Here is a 19,869-nt window from a genome sequence, read left to right as displayed (position 1 = left end):
AAAATAGTGGAACTGAGAACAGACCCCCAAGTCAATTACTTGAAAGCCTGAGCTACACTGTACTGCCTCTAGACACTGTAGTCTATTGCCTCTTTCTCCAACATCATTACCATCTCACATTCTTAGCTATGGACCCCCCAAAACTTCCTTTCCATAGTCTCAAAAAGAAAGACACACTGAGAGATTAGGGTACAGAATCACAAATTGATTTACTGCTATCTCATGAGGCCAATGCACACTTTAAAAAAAAGTTTCAAATGCCTCTAGGCAGGGAATGCACCCTTCATTTTTCGGAGTTCCCACACAGGGACTTCCCACTTCACATTAACTGCCTACTCCCTAATGGCATTTACATGAGCTATAATGCAATCCTGACTTAGGAAGTCAATGAAGACAGGACAGAAGGAAAATAAGTTCTAATTTATCTTCCATTTAGTTGGCATAAAGTGCAAAGCTAAGAAGTTTGGAAAGATTTACCTCTGTGAGTGGAGATAGGTGAAAGGTAAATGTAAGATAAACATCTAACATACCTTGATATCGTTGTCTATTCCACCAGAAATAATCTGATCACTTGTGTCATTGAAGGTCACAGCTAACACTTGGTAGGTGTTCTGAAATGTCTGGATCGCTGCTTTCTTACGGATGTCCCAAAGCTGAAAAAGAGGGCAAGAGAGTCTATAGTAACAGCAATTGCACAGTATACCCCTAAATCCAAGGACTGTGGAGATGAAAACATCTGTAATGGGGACCCTGTTCAGAAACTTGTCTAAATATCCCATTAATATGGTGAGAAGTGACTATAATTTTGCCAACATATCTGAAGGCTGGTGGAACAAATCACTTTGGTTATATTTTCAGTCTCCTTTGTTAAAGTTTGAATAAACATAATTAACATGCCCTCAGAGTGGAAATCTTCACCTCGCTTATTAGTTCATGTGTTCTTAGTACAACAAGGATATTAGACCAGTGTTTTCGAACTGCAGATCTTAATTCATTAGTGGGCTACAACTTACGCTTAAAAAATATATATGGAGAGGAGGTTACATCAGTGAAAATGGCAGAGTAGGGAATGCTCAAAGGTTATCCCTCTATAAAAGCAGAGAAATACCCAGCAAAAAAACCTGACAGAACCAACTTTATCAGAATTCTAGAAACTAAAGTTTACAGCAACTAGGTGAATACTTATTGAGGACAAAAACCACCTGGGTCCTAGTAAGACAGTTTTGTAGCATTTTAACTTATCCAGGCTCCATCCCTACTCGGCAATAGTTTTGAAGACAACAGCCTACATTCCTAGTATAGGTTCCTAAGTACCCAAGGAAGAATGGACCTTATTTCTCATTTTCAAAGAATTGTAGGTTTAAATATAAAAAAAAAAAAAAAAAAAAAAAAAATTTTTTTTTTGGACCTGTTTGGTGGCTCCCTGATGGCTGAGCTCAAAAGGTTTGACTTTATTTTGCCTAACTTGGAACTCTCCCAGGGCAGAAGCAATTGTCCAAAACATTTAAAGACAAATGCATGAGCCTCTGCTGAATGGGGCAAGGGATAAACAGCAAACAGGAAAGGCTGGGGAATGAGACAGTTTGGAGAATAAGGGCTTTGAAAAGCTTTGACATATTTTTGCAACTCTAGAAGGCCACTTGCATGCCATGGCTGGGCACATGCTTAGGAAAGACCTGAGAAGGCCCTAAGCTCTCAACCTCTTGCTGACCACAAGCAGGAAGTGAAGGCTAATACAGAGTTGTAAACTGCCTGGCTGAGAGGTGATAGCAGGCCCCAACACACCCACAGAGCCAATCTACAAAGACTGGAAGAGTCCTCCCTGCCCCCCCAGGTGTTTAGGGAAATCTCTGCTGAATCGTCAGTGAACCACTAAGCTGATGAAACAGAGATTTCAGTGTCTATACATGACAAAGAATACAGAGTTTACAAAACTAGTTCATAAAATTCACTAAATAAACAACAGCTTCAAAAAGGAGCAACAGGGCTTCCCCGGCGGCGCAGTGGTTAAGAATCCGCCTGCCAATGCAGGGGACATGGGTTCGATACCTGGTCCGGGAAGATCCCACATGCCACGGAGCAACTAAACCCGTGTGCCACATCTACTGAGCCTGCACTCTAGAGCCCGCGAGCCACAACTACCGAGCCCATGTGCTGCAACTACTGAAGCCCGCACGCCTAGAGCCTGTGCTCTGCAACAAGAGAAGCCACCACAATAAGAAGCCCGCACATTGCAACAAAGAGTAGCCCCCACTCACCGCAACTAGAGAAAAGCCTGCGTGCAGCAGCAAAGACCCAACGCAGCCAAAAATAAAATAAATAAAATAAATAAATTTATTAAAAAAAAAAAAAAGGAGCAACAACAGGGACTTCCCTGGTGTTACAGTGGTTAAGAATCCACCTGCCAATGCAGGAAAATGGGTTCAATCCCTGGCCCGGGAAGATCTCACATGCTGCGGAGCAACTAAGCCCATGCGCCACAACTACTGAGCCCTCACACCACAACTACTGAAGCCCACGCACCTAGAGCCTGTGCTCCCCAACAAGAGAAGTCACCGCGAGAAGCCCGCGAACCTCAACGAAGACCCAACGCAGCCAAAAATAAAATAAATAAATTTATTAAAAAAAAAAAAGAGCAACAACAGACTCTGGAGAGCATCTAATTTCCAGAGTTGCCACACTATAATATTCAAACGTTCAGTTTTCAACAAAAAATTATGAGGCATGAAAAGAAGCAAAAAAGTATTGCCCGTACAGAAGAAAAAAACAGTCTTTCAACAAATGGTGCTGGGACAAGTGGATAACTACATGCAAAAGAATGAAGTAGACCCTTACCTCACACATGCAAAAATTAACTTGACATGGATCAAACACCTAAATGTAAAAGCTAAAATCATAAAATTCTTAGAGGGAAACATAGGGGTAAATCTTCATGACCCTGAATTTGGCAATGAATTATTAGATATGACACCAAAAGCACAAGTGACAAAAGAAAACAGATAAATCAGACTTCATAAAAATTAAAAACTTTTGTACATTAAAGGATATTTATCAAGAAAATGAGAAGACAACCAACAGTGGGAGAAAATATTTGCAAAACATATATCTGATAAAGGTCTAGTATCCAGAATAAATAAATCTTATAATTTATAAGATTTATAAATAAATATAAATAATCTTATAATTTAGCATCAAAACCACAAAGAGCCCAATTAATAAATGGGCAAAAGGACCCGAGTAAACATTTCTCTTTAGAAGATATAAGCACATAGAAAGATGCTCAATATCACAAATTATTTGGGAAATGCAAGTCAAAACAATAATTAGGTATCACTTCACACTCACTAGGATGGTTATAATTAAAACACACAAACACAGAAAATAACAAGTATTGGTGACAATGTGGAGAAATTAGAACCCTTACACATTGCTGTTGGGAATATAAAATGATGTGGCTGCTATGGAAAAGTCTGGACGTTCCTTATTAAACAAAGAGTTACCATATGACTCAGCAGTCCCACTCCGAGATATATACCCAAGAGAAACGAAAACAGTTGTTCAAACAAAAACTTGTACATGAATGTTTGTAGCAGAATTGTTCATGATAGGTAAAAAAGTAGAAACAACTCAATATCCATCAACCGAGGAATGGATAAGCAAAAGATGGTATAGCTATACAGTGGAATATTATTTAGCCATAAAAAGGAATGAAGTACTGATAACAATACAACATGGATGAACCCTGAAACCATACACTGAGTGAAAGAAACCAGACACAAAAGGCCGCATACCGTATGATTCTATTTATATGAAATGTCCAGAATAGGCAAACCCATAGAGACAGAAATAGATTAGTAGTTGCCAGGAGCTGGAAGGCAGAGGAAAAGTAATGACTTGCGTAATGGGTATGGGGATTCTTTTGGGGGATGATGGAAATGTTCTGGTATGGGATTGTGGTGATGGTCACACAACACTGTGAATGTACTAAAAGCCACTGAATTGTACACTTTTTAAAGGTTAAAACAGTGGATTTCATGTGAATTTTACCTCAATTAAAAAAATTATGGGAGATATCAGAGAATGTCACATATAGAATGGGTCGGTTCATTCACATATAAGACATACTGAAAGGAATATATACTAGACCATAGTATAAAATGTATTCCTTAATGTTGGTTGTGATAAAAATATTTAAGTTACTGTGCATAAACTACCTAGATGAGGAAACTAAAGCTCAAAGAAGGAAATGACTTGATGAAGAATACCTAGGAAGTCAACAGCAAAATGAGGACTAGATTTTAGTACCGTTTGATTCTATTACGTTAACATTGCATTAATTTAAAAGTACCAAAACGTGCGCTCATTCCTTATAATAACTAAAGTAATATATGCTTGTTTAAAAAAATTAACATTTTTTTTTAGTTCTGTTTTTTTTTTTGGCCATCCCTCGCAGCTCCTGGGAACTTAGTTCCCTGACCAGGGATTGCAACCGGGCCCTCCGCAGTGAGAGCGTGGAGTCCTAACCACTGGACCACCAGGGAATTCCCAACACTTACTTTTAATGGGGGCTTGATTCATTAATAATAGAAGAGGAAGAAAGATGAAGATTAGGTATAACAACTCTAGATTCTCATACTCCAACTAACCAATTGGTTTCTATTTTTTTTTAAATAATAAACTTACAATACAACATGGGTCTACATTTTTAAAGTGTGGATAGTAGGTCCTTAAATATGGTTCAGTAAATGACTGACAGACTTGAGAAGAACCATGAGGAAATGTCTTAAGAGTATGGGTCATTTCATTCAGAAGAGAAAGACTTTGGGGTGACTATGTTCTAGGTTTTAATTTTTTTTTTTTTTTTACGGTACGCGGGCCTCTCACTGCTGTGGCCTCTCCTGCTGCGGAGCACAGGCTCCGGACGCGCAGGCTCAGCGGCCATGGCTCATGGGCCTAGCCGCTCCACGGCATGTGGGATCTTCCCGGACCGGGGCACGAACCCGTGTCCCCTGCATTGGCAGGTGGACTCTCAACCACTGCGCCACCAGGAAAGCCCCTGTTCTAGGTTTTAAAGGGTTGTCATAAAAAAAAGAAATCAACCATGGAATCATAGTAAAGGCCAGGGGTTTAAATTCAATCCTGTGGTAAACAAGTAGAATATGAGTTGTCCCTGTGCCAAGATACCTCTTCTTTCCAATTCTTATGGTTTAGGATGAAAAGTAGTTTCTACTTCATTGATGGAAACATGAACTAAAAAAGGCTTAGTGTTACTCAGATCGATGATGCAAAAAGACTGCTTCACTCCTCTTCTAGAGACCCAACAGCCAATCCTTACCCATCAAACTCTCTGGCTATAGAATGAAGTCCAAACCTCTTAGCTTGGAATTCAAGGTCTTGATAATCTAGCTCTCACATCTTACCAGACTTACTACAATCTCTGTCTTAACAAATATTCTCTACTCAGGTCAAATCAATCTGTCTTTATCGTAAAAGCTACGGTAGCCACTAAAAGCTTGATTCAAATATTTCAGAATTTTAGTTCCAGACAACCAAAATTTTTAAAAGATTATTTTATTCTGAAATATTCACTTACCAAAAAAATTGTAAACGAGAACATTTTTTTGCCTAAATCATTTGAGTTGCTGACCTAATGCCCTGACACTCCTAAATACTTTAGTATATTTAGTGCGCTTGTCTCACAAGATGTTCTCCTACGTAATCTCAACACAACCATCAGAATCAAGAAACTAACACCCATACATTACTATCATCCTCAGATCTCATTCAAGTTTCACCACTTGTCCCAATAGGGTCTTTTATTGCAAAAGGATTCAGTTCAGAATCATATGTTGAATTTATTTATTTATTTATTTGTAAATACTTATGTATTTATTTGGCTGCGCCGGGTCTTAGTTGCGGCACGCGGGATCTTTAGTTGCAGCACGCGAACTCTTAGTTGCAGAATGTGGGATCTAGTTCCCTGACCAGGGATCGAACCCGGGCCCCCTGCATTGGGAGTGCAGAGTCTTGGCCACTGGACCACCAGGGAAGTCCCCATATGTTAAATTTAGCTGTCATGTTTCTTTAGTCTCCTTCAGCCAAGAAGAGTTTCTTAGACTTTTTGTGATATATTGTGTGATATATTGCACATTTAAAAAATACTGCCTTGAAAATAAATACTGCCTTGAGTATGATTATTTCAAACCATGTTTAATTAAGGGAGAAGAGAAGCAAGAAACTGAAAGAAGGAAAGAGTAGAAAAGAAAAGAACGTATACAATGGAAGGTAGTAGAAAAAGAAAAAGCTAAGGAGAGATGGAAAGATAAATATGAGCACAAAGACAAAATGAAACAAAGTCAGAGAAAAGATAAAAGAAGAAAAGGTGAAACTAAACAAGAATAAGTTCCTAAGGACTTCCCTAGTGGTCCAGGGTTAAGACTTCACGCTCCCAATGCAGGGGGGCCCACATTTGATCCCTGGTCAGGGAACTAGATCCTGCATGCTGCAACTAAAAGATGCTGCATGCCGCAACAAAGATCCCACATGCCACAACTAAGACCCACCACAGCCAAAAAAAGAGAAAAGAATAAGTTCCTAGATGGTTACCATAGCAAGCCCTCAATAAATGTTTGTTAACAAAATTCATTAGGGCACTCTTGCCTCTGCCTTTTGAAATGCCAATTAGCAAATCAGCTGTTAGGTCTCTCCAACTATAGTACACCTACGTTAAGATCTCTGGGAATTTCATGCGAAACTTGTGAAATCTGAACAAGATTGAGGGATCATAGCAATGTCACCTTTTATAGTTATGAGACAAGTTAACGTTGCTGAAAACTGGGTGAAGAGTAAATGGGATCTCTGTGTTATCTCTTAGAACAGCATGAGAATCTATAATTCTCTCAACAAAAAGGAAAATAAACCTATTAAAAAACAAAAACAAAACAAAACAAAACAAAACAAAAAGACCTCTGGTAGTTATTCCTAAGCCACAGACTCTCAGCCAAGCATCAAGGGGCCCAAGTGATTGTTTATTACAAGACCATTTAGTAGAAAACATCTCAAAGCAGATAATCCAGTAGGTGAGTGTCACCACCTTTAATTATGAAAAAAAGCAAATTCATTTAAAAAAGCAACAAACAATCACAAGTTGAGTGTGATTTCTCAGATGTTCTCCTTTGAAATCCCTCCCTGTTTAATCATTAAAAAAAAAAATCCAGAGTCAAAAACTAGTGCCAAAGAAAGAATAAAATGGTACTACAAAGCAGCGTGTCCTGTGTGCCCCTGAAGTAGGTTACTATTTCTAGGCCTCATTTTCCTCATCTGTAAAGTGAGGATGCTGGAGGAGATCAGTGGCTCCCAAAATGTCATACCTGCTACATCAAATCACTTGAGGAACACATTTAACATTCTGATTCTAAAAAACACAATACCATTGACATTAGCATCCAAAAAAAGAGAAATACTTAGGTGTAAATGTAACAAAATCTGTACACGATCTCTATGCGGAAAACTTAAAAACTCTAATGAATGAAATCAAAGTAGAACGAAATAAATGGAGAGATATTCCATGTTCACAGGTAGGAAGACTCAGCATTGTCAAGATGTCAGTTCTTCCCAATTTGATCTACAGATCAATCATACTGATCAATGCAATGTCAACCAAAATTCCAGTAAGTTACTTCACGGATATCAACAAATTGGAGTTTATCTGGAAAGGCAAAAGACCCCAACTTGCCAATACAATATTGGACAACAAAGCTGGAGGACTGACACTACCCAACTTCAGGATTTACTATAAAGCTAGTAATCAAGACAGTGTGATATTGGCAAAAGAACTGACAAATAGATCAATGGAAGAGAATAAAAGGCCTAGAAATAGACCCCCATAAATACAGTCAATTGATCTTTGACAAAGGAGCAAAGGCAATACAATGGAGCAAAGACAGTTTCTTCAACAAATGGTGCTGGAACAACTGTATGTCCACATGTTAAAAAAAAAATGAATATTTTTTTGCACCTTCCACAAAAATTAACTCAAAATAGATCACAGACCTATATGTAAAATATTAAACTCCTAGAAAGTAACACAGAAGAAAATTTAGGTGACCTAGGGTATGGTGATGACTTTTAGATATAACACCAAAGGCACAATCTATGAAAGAAATCATTGATAAGCTGAACTTCATTAACATTAAAAACTTCCCTGTGAAAGAAAATGTCAAGAAAATTAGAGGACAAGCTACAGACTGTTGAGAAAATATTTGCAAAAGACACATCTGTTAAAGGACTATTATCCAAAACACAGTAAAGAACTCTTAAATTCAACAATAACAAACACGGACTTCCCTGGTGGTACAGTGGTTAAGAATCCGCCTGCCAACGCAGGGGACACAGGTTCGAGCCCTGGTCTGGGAAGATCCCACATGCCGCGAAGCAACTAAGCCCGTGTGCCACAACTACTGAGCCTGCGCTCTAGAGCCCATGAGCCACAACTACTGAGCCTGCATACCACAACTACCGAAGCCCGCGTGCCTAGAGCCTGTGTTCTGCAACGAGAAGCCACCACAATGAGAAGCCCACGCACCGCAACGAAGAGTAGCCCCCGCTCTCCGTAACTAGAGAAGGCCCGCATGCAGCAATGAAGACCCAACGCAGCCAAAAATAAATAAATAAATAAATTTATTAAAAAAACAAAACAATAACAAACAACCAGATCAAAAATTGAGCTAAAGAACTTAACAGATACCTCACCAAAGAAGTACACAGATGGCAAATAAGCATATGCAAAGATGCTCAACATTGTGTTACCAGAGGAGGAGGGTAGAAGAAGTGGGAATTGGAGGAAGGTGGTAAAAAGTACAAATTTCTAGTTATAAGATACATAAGTACTAGGGATGTAACGTACAATATGATGACTATAGCTAACACTGCTATACGATATATAGAAAAGTTAAGACAGTATATCTTAAGGGCTCTCATCACAAGAAAAAAATTTCCTGTTTTTTTCCTTTTTGTTGTATCTATATGAGAAGATGGATGTTGGTCAAATCTACTGATAATCATTTCACAATATATGTAAATCGAACCATCTTGCTGCATGCCTTAAATTTGTACAGTGATGTATGTCAATTATTCTCAATAAAACTGGAAAAAAGAAGATGTTCTACATCATATATCATTGGGAAAATGCAAAGTAAAACAAAAAGTAAGATACTACTACACACCTATTAGAAAGGCCAAAATCTGAAACACTAACAACACCAAATGCAGACAAGGATGGGGAACAAAGGAACACTCATTCATTGCTGGTAGGAAGAAAAAATGGTGCAGCCACCTTGGAAGACAGTTTGGCAGTTTCTTACAAAACCTTTACTGCACAATCCAGCAATTGTGCTTCTTAGTATTTACCCAAAGTGTTAAAACCTTAGGTCCACACAAAAACCTACACACAGATGTTTAGAGCAGCTTTATTCATAATTGTCAAAACTTGGAAGCAACCAAGATGTCCTTCAGTAGGTGAATGGATAAATAAACTGTGGTACATCCAACAATGGAATATTATTCAGCACTGAAAAGAAATGCACTATTAAGCCATGAAAAAACACGGAGGAATCTTAAATGCATATTACTAGGTGAAAAAAGCCAATCTTTAAAGTCTATACACTTTACGAGTCTACCTATATATGACATTCTGGAAAAGGCAAAACTAAGGAGACAGCAAAAAGATCAGTGGTTCCCTGGGGTTGAGAGGAATGAATAGGTGGAACATAAAGGATTTTTAGGGCAGTTGAAATACTCTGTATGATACCATAGTGCCAGATACATGTAATTACACATCTGTCCAAACCCACAGAATGTACACCACTAAAAGTGAACCCTAATGTAAACTATGGACTTTGGGTGATAATGACATGTCAATGTAGGTTCATCAGTTGTAACAAAGGTACCACTCTGGTGGGGGAAGCTATCCATGGTGGGGGCAGTGGATATACAGGAAATCTCTGTACCTTTCCCTCAACTTTGCAGTGAACCTAAAACTGCTCTAAAAAAAATAAAGTCTTGGGACTTCCCTGGTGGCAGAGTGGTTAAGAATCCGCCTGCCAATGCAGGGGACACGGGTTCGAGCCCTGGTCCGGGAGGATCCCACATGCTGCGGAGCAACTAAGCCGGTGCGCCACTACTACTGAGCCTGCGTGCCACAACTACTGAAGCCCACACACCTAGAACCCATGCTCCATAACAAGAGAAGCCACCGCAATGAGAAGCCCACGCACTGCAATGAACAGTAGCCCCTGCTCCCCGCAACTAGAGAAAGCCCACCTGCAGCAACAAATACCCGGTAACAAAACAAAAAAAATCCCATTCCAGACCTACTAAACCAGAATCTGGGTATTTTTAGCACGTTCTTCACGTAATTCTGATATGCATACAGGTCAGCAATCATTGGACTAAATGACTTTTAATACCCCATCCTGTTACTAAAACCACGTACTGTATAGTCAGTACATAAAACCTTTTTATTATACTGACTATAATTACACAACAGTCTTGTAAGACATGTATATTATTGTCAGTGTTCTGAAGACTGATAAGCTGAGGATCAGAAAAGTGAACTGCCTATGGTCACACAATTAAGTAAACAGCTAAGTCAAGAATCCAATTATTCTTGGATGGTGGTCCACTTTATTCCAAGTCACAATGGTTCAACAGTTGTAATATTATTCTATATGATACCTAAAAAAAGAAAAAACCCTTAACTGCTTATTATTTTAAACATTTTAAATAGTGTCTGTTTTGGGAAATGTCTGATGAAACAAAGTTGTGGAGAGGAGGGTAAAGCACAGGTGGGAAGACAAGATAAGGTTCACATTATGTCACCTCAGAAACCCTCAACACACAGACAGACAACACCCACCTTGACTGTACCGTCGTCACTGCCAGTGCAGACAAGCTGGGGACCCCTCCTGGCCGGATAACAGGAATTCACAAAGGAAGTGTGCCCCTTCAGTCTTTTAACTCTCTCGCCTGTTTCACTATCCCACACCGCCACAGTTTTATCTGTGGATGCTGAGAAGAGCATACTAGAAGGTGAGAGGAAGAACAAAATAAGTGAAGACAAGGAATAGCAATCTATCTTCTCCACTTGCCCAAACGTGCCAGTTTTCAAGGTCACTAACATGTGCTCTGACAGCTTGGCACCTGATGCTGGAATGCCTCACCTTACATAACAAAATCCTAATCATGCTCTAGACCCAGTTATAAGGTCTGCTCTACGAAATGTAAAAAAAATTTCCCTGTCAGTCCCCACATTATACATCTAATACAGCAGTCTTCTCAATCTTTCCCTCCTTTTTGATATACAACACTTTACACATCCTTCCACTTGGAAATGTTTAATCACTCCCTGCTGTAGAGGTGAGACACACTGTAGCAATTCCTGACCCAATGGCTTGGTAACTCTCTTTCTCTAAAACTCAAAAGGTTTTGTCTCTGAGGCTGATTTCTAAGTTATGATTAAATTTACAATGCTTTCTTTACTCAAATAGGAAAAATTTATACAAGGCTATGCACCCAGTTGTTCAGGGAACCCTAAAATTTTTAGGGGTCAGAGCTGTAAAACAATAAATGTTTACTGAAATACTGAATGGGATTAATTAACTTTGTATAACCACATTTTTATATTATCTGTAGTTATTCTGAAGTTATGCAATTGTTAAAATATTTATAATAAATAGTATGTTATAGTAAACAGATATGACAGGTGAATAACGTTAAGGGTAAAAAGCAGCAGACAAGATTGTACAAGTAGTTCTTTTTTTTTAAATTTGGCTGCGCTGCGTGGCTTGTGGGATCTTAGTTCCCCGACCAGGACTGAACCCAGGCCACGGCAGTGAAAGAGCTGAGTCCTAACCACTGGACTGCGAGGGAACTCCCACAAGTAGTTCTAATATATACAAAAAAACCAAACTGTTTTGAATAGGAAAAAGGCTTGAGAAAAACATATCATAATATGAACAGTGATTATCTTTGGAGTGGTAAAAACGTGGGCTATTTGGTCATTTTCCTGCTTTTTTTTCGAGTTTTCTTGAAATAGATTATTTTATTATTACTTTTATAATAAAAGTCGCTAATTTTTATATATGTAAATTACATTTTATGTCATAAAATTTTTTTTTCTGCGATGTTGATATGTTAGATAGAGGTGATATGTCTATAAATGCCTACATGGAACAATAACACCTTACTTGGGTTACAGCGATAGGATAATAAAGTGGCTGTCCAAAACGCAGATTTTTTTCTTTTTAAACATCTTTATTGGAGTATAGTTGCTTTACAATGGTGTGTTAGTTTCTGTTGTATAACAAAGTGAATAAGCTATACATAAACATATATCCCCATATCTACTCCCTCTTGCGTCTCCCTCCCACCCTCCCTAACCCACCCCTCTAGGTGGACACAAAGCACCGAGCTGATGTCCCTGTGCTATGTGGCTGCTTCCCACTAGCCATCTATTTTACATTTGGTAGTGTATATGTGTCCATGCCACTCTCTCACTTTGTCCCAGCTTACCCTTCCTCTTCCCCGTGTCTTCAAGTCCATAAAACGCAGTAGTTTTTGACAGCACAGTCTCCTGAGAGAAAACTCAGGGATGAAATGTGAAAGGATGCCAAGAATTACTGTAAGAAGCAGTTGTCACCCACTATGCAGAATACTCACCTGCCGTCTGTGTTATAATGCAGTTCCATCACTGCTCCACTGTGTCCCTTCAATGTAGCATAGTTATCGCAGTCACCATAGACATTCCACAACACTGTTAGGGTGACAGGGGTTCTGTGAGCATTACTAGGCAAAAGAAAACTCACTATTGGCCATGGAAAGGGTACTTATGAATTCACTAGAACAACAGTTCTGAAATTATACTCCTTTGGAACACTATTAGTTCTATTAGCTAGATCAATTTTCTTCACATTAAAACAAAAATAATGCAATATTTTCACATTGCATAAAATAAAAACATTTTAGTTAATGGCTATAATTTTTTAAATCTTAAGTGTTTCTCCTGTACTTTTAAAAAGTTGGCACTCACAGCTACTGTCTGCTATGAGTAGAAGCAGACTGCAAAATGATGGTACTTATGGGAAACTCTGGAAGCTGCAACTGACTTGAAGGTCATAGGAGAACGACTTTATACTACATTCACTCATTGCAAATGTACTAAATACCTATGCCAGGTGCTGGAGTAAAATAAGGTAAATGAATAGACACAGTTCCAATCCTTAGGGAGCTTGGTCCAGCACAGAGTGAAGTTTGATGAGTGTTATTAAGGAACACTCTATACACAATAAGGTATTTAGAGTTATTTTCCTGCTGATAAAACTGTTTCTAGTTTGTTCAATGAAATTAAGCAAATCAGTAGTTCAAGTATGTTCTGCAAAGATCCTTAAGCCTTCCAGAGACTTGGCCACTAGTAAGTTTAAGGAACACAGAACCAGAACACCAAAATCAAAGCAGACATCCTCCACCCTGAGGCACAGTTATAAGCAAAGAGCCAAAAGACTCTTCTTGACTAGTAGCTGAGAATCAGGTAGCAGATCCTATTGACGGACAGGTAGATTATCCAAGTGAGTTGCCACGTCAGGACTCCCTCCTTCCTTTCCAAATGCTAAGATTCTGAGGGAATGGATCAAGAGGAGAGCCTCAATATCTTTGGGAAAAAGTTATCTCTCTCCTCTTTACTCCCATTAGCCTGTTAAGCCTAGATCTCCAGTCTTGCTAAATCAGCTCGAGATTTGCCTCCATGAGGACAATGTTCTCAAACTAGAGCGACTCACTTTCCAACTGGTAACGTAATTCCTTCTGTATTTACCACATGGACCCTGAGTTCTCCACCCAAAATCATTCAGCATTTTCATGACCCTATTTTAGCATATTAGCCACATAGTTTGTTATGTGACCAACTTAGACTTATACTCTCTATGGCACTGAAGGTTTTAAAAAGTAATCACTATTTGGCAGACAGCAATTACTCCAGATTCAAAAACTATGCCTTACATATCAGTCGGTCAAATCCTGCAGATGCTAAAGTGGATCCATTGGGGTGAAACTTGCAGCAATACACTTCCCCTTCATGTCCTGAGAGAAGCATGATTGGGGCTTGAAGGGAGGAACATCTTGGAGGCCCCTAAACAAAAGAGAGAAGTACAGAGTAGTCACTACATACAGGCAAAGGAGACTGAAAGGTCAGGGAATGGGGAGTATAAGGAGAAGACAAGGGAAACTGATTGAGTGTATTTCTCCTGATTTAGAGAATGACAACTCTTCGCACATAACTTATGTCTCCAATTTTATACTCTCCTGCTGAAGTTTCCAGTGTCTATCTGTTATACTAACTCTCTTCCTCCCTCACTGTGCTCCCATCCCATACCCAACTTTTATTTAGTTAGTTAGTTTTTAAATTCGAGCGCTCAGTTGCCTGCTTGCCTCCTTTCAAGTTTGACCTCATTTCTTAGGCTGAGTGCCCATATTTTTGTCTTATCATTGTCCTACATCATTTTTTAAAAATTAATTAATTAATTAAATTATTTATTTTTGGCTGCGTTAGGTCTTCGTTGCTGCGTGCGGGCTTTCTCTAGTTGCCGTGAGCAGGGGCTACTTTTTGTTGCGGTACGCGACTTCTCATTGCAGTGGCTTTTCTCGTTGTGGAGCACGAGCTCTAGGCACGTGGGCTTCAGTACTTGTGGCATGCGGGCTCAGTAGTTGTGGCTCATGGGCTCTAGAGCGCAGGCTCAGCAGTTGTGGCGCGTGCGCTTAGTTGCTCCGCAGCATATGGGATCTTCCTGGACCAGGGCTCAAACCTGTGTCCCCTGCATTGGCAGGTAGATTCTCAACCACTGCATCACCAGGGAAGCCCTATACCCAACTTTTAACTGTTCAAACACATTAAACTAATTTCTGCCTCAGGATCTTTTACACTTGTTGTTGCCCCTGACAGGAACCCCCTTCCCCTAGATCTTCCTATGTGTGGCTCCTTTCAAATGTTTCCTCTCCAGAAAGTCTTTCCTGGAACACTCAAGCTCAAGCAGCACCCTACCTCCCTCTGCATTCTATCAACCCTGCTGTATTCTCTCACAGCACCTATCACTATCTGAAATTACCTTCCTTATGTGTTTGTTTACATTTTGTTTCCCCTGGCCTGCCACTAGAAAAGCTCTGTGAGTGCTGGAATCTTACCAGTGTAATTCTACACTGTTTTCCCAGTTTCTAGTTTGATGAATGAATGATTGAACTAAGCTTTCCCAAAACCCTGCAGGGTACAGTTATTAAGCAAAGTAGTTTTGATTATGGTCTTGGACATTAAGCCTAGGCTTGGGCAATTCAAAGAAACCTGGGCTAATATTCTTACTTGTCAGACAGAAGAACAAGTTCACTATTAATAATCCCCAAATCTCTTCAGTTTTCCAGCTTACTCATTTACTCAAAAAATACTATGTGCCAGGCACTGTTCTATGCACTGATAAAACAGGATTGAACAAAATAAACAATGGAGCTTGTGTTCTAGTGGGAAGGAGGGGCAGAAAGGAGGGAGGGAAGGCAGAAACAAGTAAAACATATAGATGGTGGTATGTGCTATGGAGAAAAACAAAGCAGCAATGTGGGCTAGTGAGCACAGGGTATTGCAATTTAAAACAGGCTCGTCAAGAAAGCTTTCACGGAAAAAGTGATACTTGAGCAGAGGTTGGGAGGAGTTGAGTGTGTAAACCATGTGGACATTTGGAAGAAGAGTAAATCCGTAGGGGGAGCAGCAAATGCAAAGGCTTTGTGGCAGGAGCATGGAAGCCAGTGTGCCTGGAGCAGGGTGAGCAATGGAAAATTGGTAGTTCAGAGAGGTCAAGGGAAAGAGGGCAAAAGACTGTCAGGATTTTAGTTTTACTCTGAGTGAATTGAAAAGCCAGGGAAAGTTTTCAGCAGGGGGTAATACGATCTGAAGTTTAGAAGGATTCCTCTGGCTGCTGGATTGAGACTAGACTGAGCATCCGTGAACAGAAACCGGAATACCATTAGGATCCTACAGCAATAATGCCAGCTGAGATAATGATGGTTTAGACCAGGAGCTAGTGATGGAGCTGGCAGAAGTAGTAGCAAGTCTGGATATATTTTGAGGACAGTGCCAGCAGGATTTATTGACCAGCTGGTTGAGGAGTTGGGGAGGGGGGTACATATATTTCTTCCGCTGAGCCTAACAGGACCGAGGGAGAGGTGTGATCACCACCTCTATCGTACAAGAAATGTAGTTAAGAGCATGGATTCTGAATTTAAAATCTGTTCCTATCAGTTACTACATAACTTTGTTTCCCCATCTACAAAATGGGATAATAGCAATTCCTAACTTTCAGGCAGTTACCAAGATTAATGGACTTTTCATATACAAAGAAAGCACTTAGTACAAGAGCTCAATGGATGGTAACTATTCCACGGTTGTTACTAATACTAGTCAAGAGAAACAGAGTGAAAAGCAAGTTGCCCCAAGTTCCAAAGCGAGCCAGTATCTTTCATTTCCTTCCTTCCTTCGTTCCCTCATTCATTCATTCATCCATCCACTCTTCCAACTTTCCTGAACGTTTATTCTATGCCGGATCCCTGGAACATTTAAGATTCCAAAGCCCCGGCCCCGGTTTTGAGCTCAAGGTCCTTAAGCCTAATTCTAACGCCTCCTCACAGGGCGGTCGAGATGCCGAAAACGGGCGTCAAACGGGGAAATATATGGCGCATCGCAGAGTGTTGGCTGCTCTTACAGTGCTTTTCTGCTTTAACTCCAGGGTGAGAGAGTCCCGTTCCGTCCCCGCAGTGTGGGGAAAGGGCCGGTGCGGGATCACCAGGTACAGCGCTGAGGAGAGAGGAAGAGCTGAGGGCCGAAGGCCGCCTGCTCCCTTACTCACCGCTTGCAGCAAAGCTCCCGGCGCCGCCTGCTGCTGCCCGGCTCCGGGGCCCGACCCCGCCGCTCCCAAAAGCAATTCATGCCGCGGCCGCTTGACTGGGACCAGCGGCAACTCTGGGCCCTTTCGCTTCTGCTGTTCTATCATGGCGGCAGCCACTCTCCTCAAGCCGCCACTGACCGCGCCGACACCCTCAGGCACCACACGATTGGCTCCAACTTAGTCTTCCCCCGGAACTTCCGGCTTGGAGAAACCAATCATCTTCCAATACTCCCCTCTGCACCGCCCCCTGGAGAGTCTCCTGTTATTGGTCAGTTCTTTCTGCCCTTACGAGAGTACTATTCCAGGATTGGTGAATAGAGCTGGAGTCCCACCTAGGCGCGCTGTGTCCTGTGGGTGGAAGCTCGCTGACTGGGTTTCGGTGTTGCGCGCAATGCTGCGGCGAGGAGACCGGACGCTGATACCGAGTAAGTGTAAGGAAGATCGTGGGTGGGGGCAGTGGAATCTGGAGGCGGCGCCTCCGTTATGTGGTCTGAGGCTGGCCCTTCTCAGCTGCAGGTTTGATTGCAAGGGGCAGGGGTGGCCCCGAGTTCCTAGCTCTTGTGTGTAGTAGCCTGGGTTCCCTTTCTAGGGCTGGAGCAGAGCTTTGGGGTCTCTGCGCCTGCCTGGGGCCCTCGACGACTGACTTTTTCAACAAGAGCCTTCCTTGTCGAGCCCCGTGCCAGGCGCTCCCAGGGAGAAGAGGCCTGTCTCCCAGCCTCCACTAGGGTCCTCTCTGACTGAGGAGGCCGACTTGTTTCTGCCATGATTCTGCAGCCTTTTTTTTAGCGCCTGCTCAGTGCTCCTGAGAGAGACGGAGATGAAGGAAATGTCCGACTCTCGGCTTCCAGAGCACAGTCTTGTTGAGAAATTCGGATTCATACCTGTGAACTAGGCCTTCTCCTTAATCATGCAACTGATATTTATTGTGCAAAGCACTGGGGAGACATTGTGAACCAAACATGGTCTCTGACTTCAAGGCTGTTGTTAGTCCGGTGGGGGAAACAGATGCTCACCAATGATCTCACTAAGAAATGCAAAGTAAGTGCTGCCTACGAGAGGAAGCTGGTGTTATGAGTGCCTGGAATAAGCAGGAAGGTTTCTCTAAGGAAAAGATGCCTGAACTGATACCTGAAGGAACAGTGCTAATTAGTTGGGTGAAGAGAGGAAGGCAGCGTATTCCATACAGAACAGCATGTGCAGAGGTCCTGTGGCAAATGTGAGGAAAGTGACTAACAGGCACAAAGAGGCCAGTGTGGCCAGGACAAAGGGAACAGAGGGGAATGTGGTACATGAAGCTGGAGGTGGGCAGAGGCCAGACTTTGTAGCTTTTGCTTTAAGACTGATGGGAAATCCCTGAGGGTTTTTTTTTTTTTTTTTTTTGCAGGTGGTGGGGTGAGGGAAGCAGCTTGATCCCTCAGGCCTTAGTAGTGTGAACAGATTGGAGGGGAGATAGATGCAGATAGACCACTTTGGTGAGAGTTGTTGGCAATGAAGACTGGGGTATTGGTGGAACTGAGAGCTAGATATTTCCTAGACTCCTCTGCACCTAAGATGAGAATTGAATTTGGAAGTGAGAGGAGGAGGAGAGTGAGAGGCATGCCGTTTTGCTGGCAAATACCACAGCAGAGGCAGTGAGTTTCTTAGTCATCCACTTTTTGGTTTCATGACTTTCTGCAATGATAGCCATGACTTTCTTGATCATGGCAAAGACTGTTGTTTTGTGGGTTAGGAGGTATTCCTGGGAAGTTCTACCAGTACTTCCTATAGCCCTTGCAGTAGTTTTGTAAGTCACATAATACCTGGCAATAAATCCCAGTTTCTGTTTAACCTAGCTAGAATGTGTTCCAATATGTGCAACTGAACTCCATCAGGGTAGCGGTACTGCCAGTTAGGTGAGCTATAAAGACAGAGTTAAAGGGGAGTTAAGCTATTGTTTGAATGATGGACTATGGAATCTAAGCTGGATAGGGAGGAAAGTGAAGAAAAAAAGAGGGCTGATAGATTGGAAGAAAATAGAGGTCAGTATATCAGGATTCTGATGAGGTCAATCTGCTAGAGGACTTCCCTTTATCCTTAAAGGCCTACTCAGTTGTCACCTTTTAAACTTCTTGCTTCCCCCAGGCCCTTCTTCTCTTTCTTGTTTTCTTAATACTTTGAACCTAATCACTAGCCCTGATCATGCTGCATTGTAATTGGTAACCATTATCCTTACCCGACTAGGAAGCCTTTGATGACAGGGACTGTGTTGAAAAGAATGGTTTAGTGGCAAGTGTGTATGGCTCTTGGAATGGCCTAAGATTTATCTCTTTCTAGCTATGAATTTTCGACAAGTTACTTCATTCCTGTAAAACAGAGATAGCTATTTTGTAGAGTTGTTTTAAGGATTGAAAGGAGGTTTATGGGGACTTCCCTGGTGGTCCAGCGGTTAAGGCTCTGTGCTGCCAATGCAGGGGGCCTGGGTTCAGTCCCTGGTCAGGGAGCTGGATCCCGCGTGCTGCAACTAAGAGCCCACATGCTGCAACGAAAATGCCGTGTGCTGCAACTAAGACCAGGCACAGCCAAATAAATAAATATTTTTTTAAAAAAGAAAGAAAGGAGGTTTATGAAGTGCCTATCACAGAGCCTGACATATAAACATCAATAAAGGTGCTGAACTGATAAATTAACTAACAATTTAAAATAGAGTAAAATTAAGTACTTCAGTATTTCAGTAGACAGTTACAAATTCCTGTGTGCTCTATACTGTGGTAAGCACTGGAGAGTTGAAGGATATGATGGAGTGCAAGACAAGGGCATGCTTGGAAGAATTTCACAATCCATAAAGGAAAGAAAAAATATTCGTAAATAGGATTTGAATCCCATCTCCATCATTCATAGTTCTGTAATCTTGAAC

At 41.1% G+C, this 19,869-nt stretch overlaps 2 protein-coding genes across 6 annotated transcripts in view; one reads left to right on the top strand and one right to left on the bottom strand.

The window, feature by feature from the left end:
• SNRNP40 (small nuclear ribonucleoprotein U5 subunit 40) overlaps nucleotides 1–17,128 on the bottom strand; it is a 45,580-nt gene extending 28,452 nt beyond the window's left edge. Inside the window, exons 1-5 of one of the 3 annotated variants that reach the window (XM_073793069.1) lie at nucleotides 16,938–17,128; nucleotides 14,053–14,182; nucleotides 12,718–12,811; nucleotides 10,916–11,081; nucleotides 531–653 (exon numbers count right to left, since the gene is read on the bottom strand). In XM_073793069.1, the coding sequence (XP_073649170.1) occupies nucleotides 531–653; nucleotides 10,916–11,081; nucleotides 12,718–12,811; nucleotides 14,053–14,182; nucleotides 16,938–17,081 (657 nt within the window). In that variant the 5' untranslated portion in view covers nucleotides 17,082–17,128. The remainder of the gene's footprint in view (nucleotides 1–530; nucleotides 654–10,915; nucleotides 11,082–12,717; nucleotides 12,812–14,052; nucleotides 14,183–16,937) is intronic. The other 2 variants (XM_019938253.3, XM_019938252.3) reach the window with 2 other exon arrangements.
• Nucleotides 17,129–17,301: 173 nt separating this feature from the next.
• ZCCHC17 (zinc finger CCHC-type containing 17) overlaps nucleotides 17,302–19,869 on the top strand; it is a 55,432-nt gene continuing 52,864 nt past the window's right edge. For 2 of the 3 annotated variants that reach the window (XM_004312087.3, XM_073793050.1), the window contains exon 1: nucleotides 17,302–17,401. The gene's annotated coding sequence lies outside the window, so the exon portion shown is untranslated. The remainder of the gene's footprint in view (nucleotides 17,402–19,869) is intronic. The other variant, XM_073793051.1, reaches the window with a different exon arrangement.

The sequence above is a fragment of the Tursiops truncatus genome, chromosome 1, assembly GCF_011762595.2.
Source record: "Tursiops truncatus isolate mTurTru1 chromosome 1, mTurTru1.mat.Y, whole genome shotgun sequence".
Taxonomy (NCBI): Eukaryota; Metazoa; Chordata; class Mammalia; order Artiodactyla; family Delphinidae; genus Tursiops; species Tursiops truncatus.
This window is presented reverse-complemented; position numbering and strand designations above follow the sequence as displayed.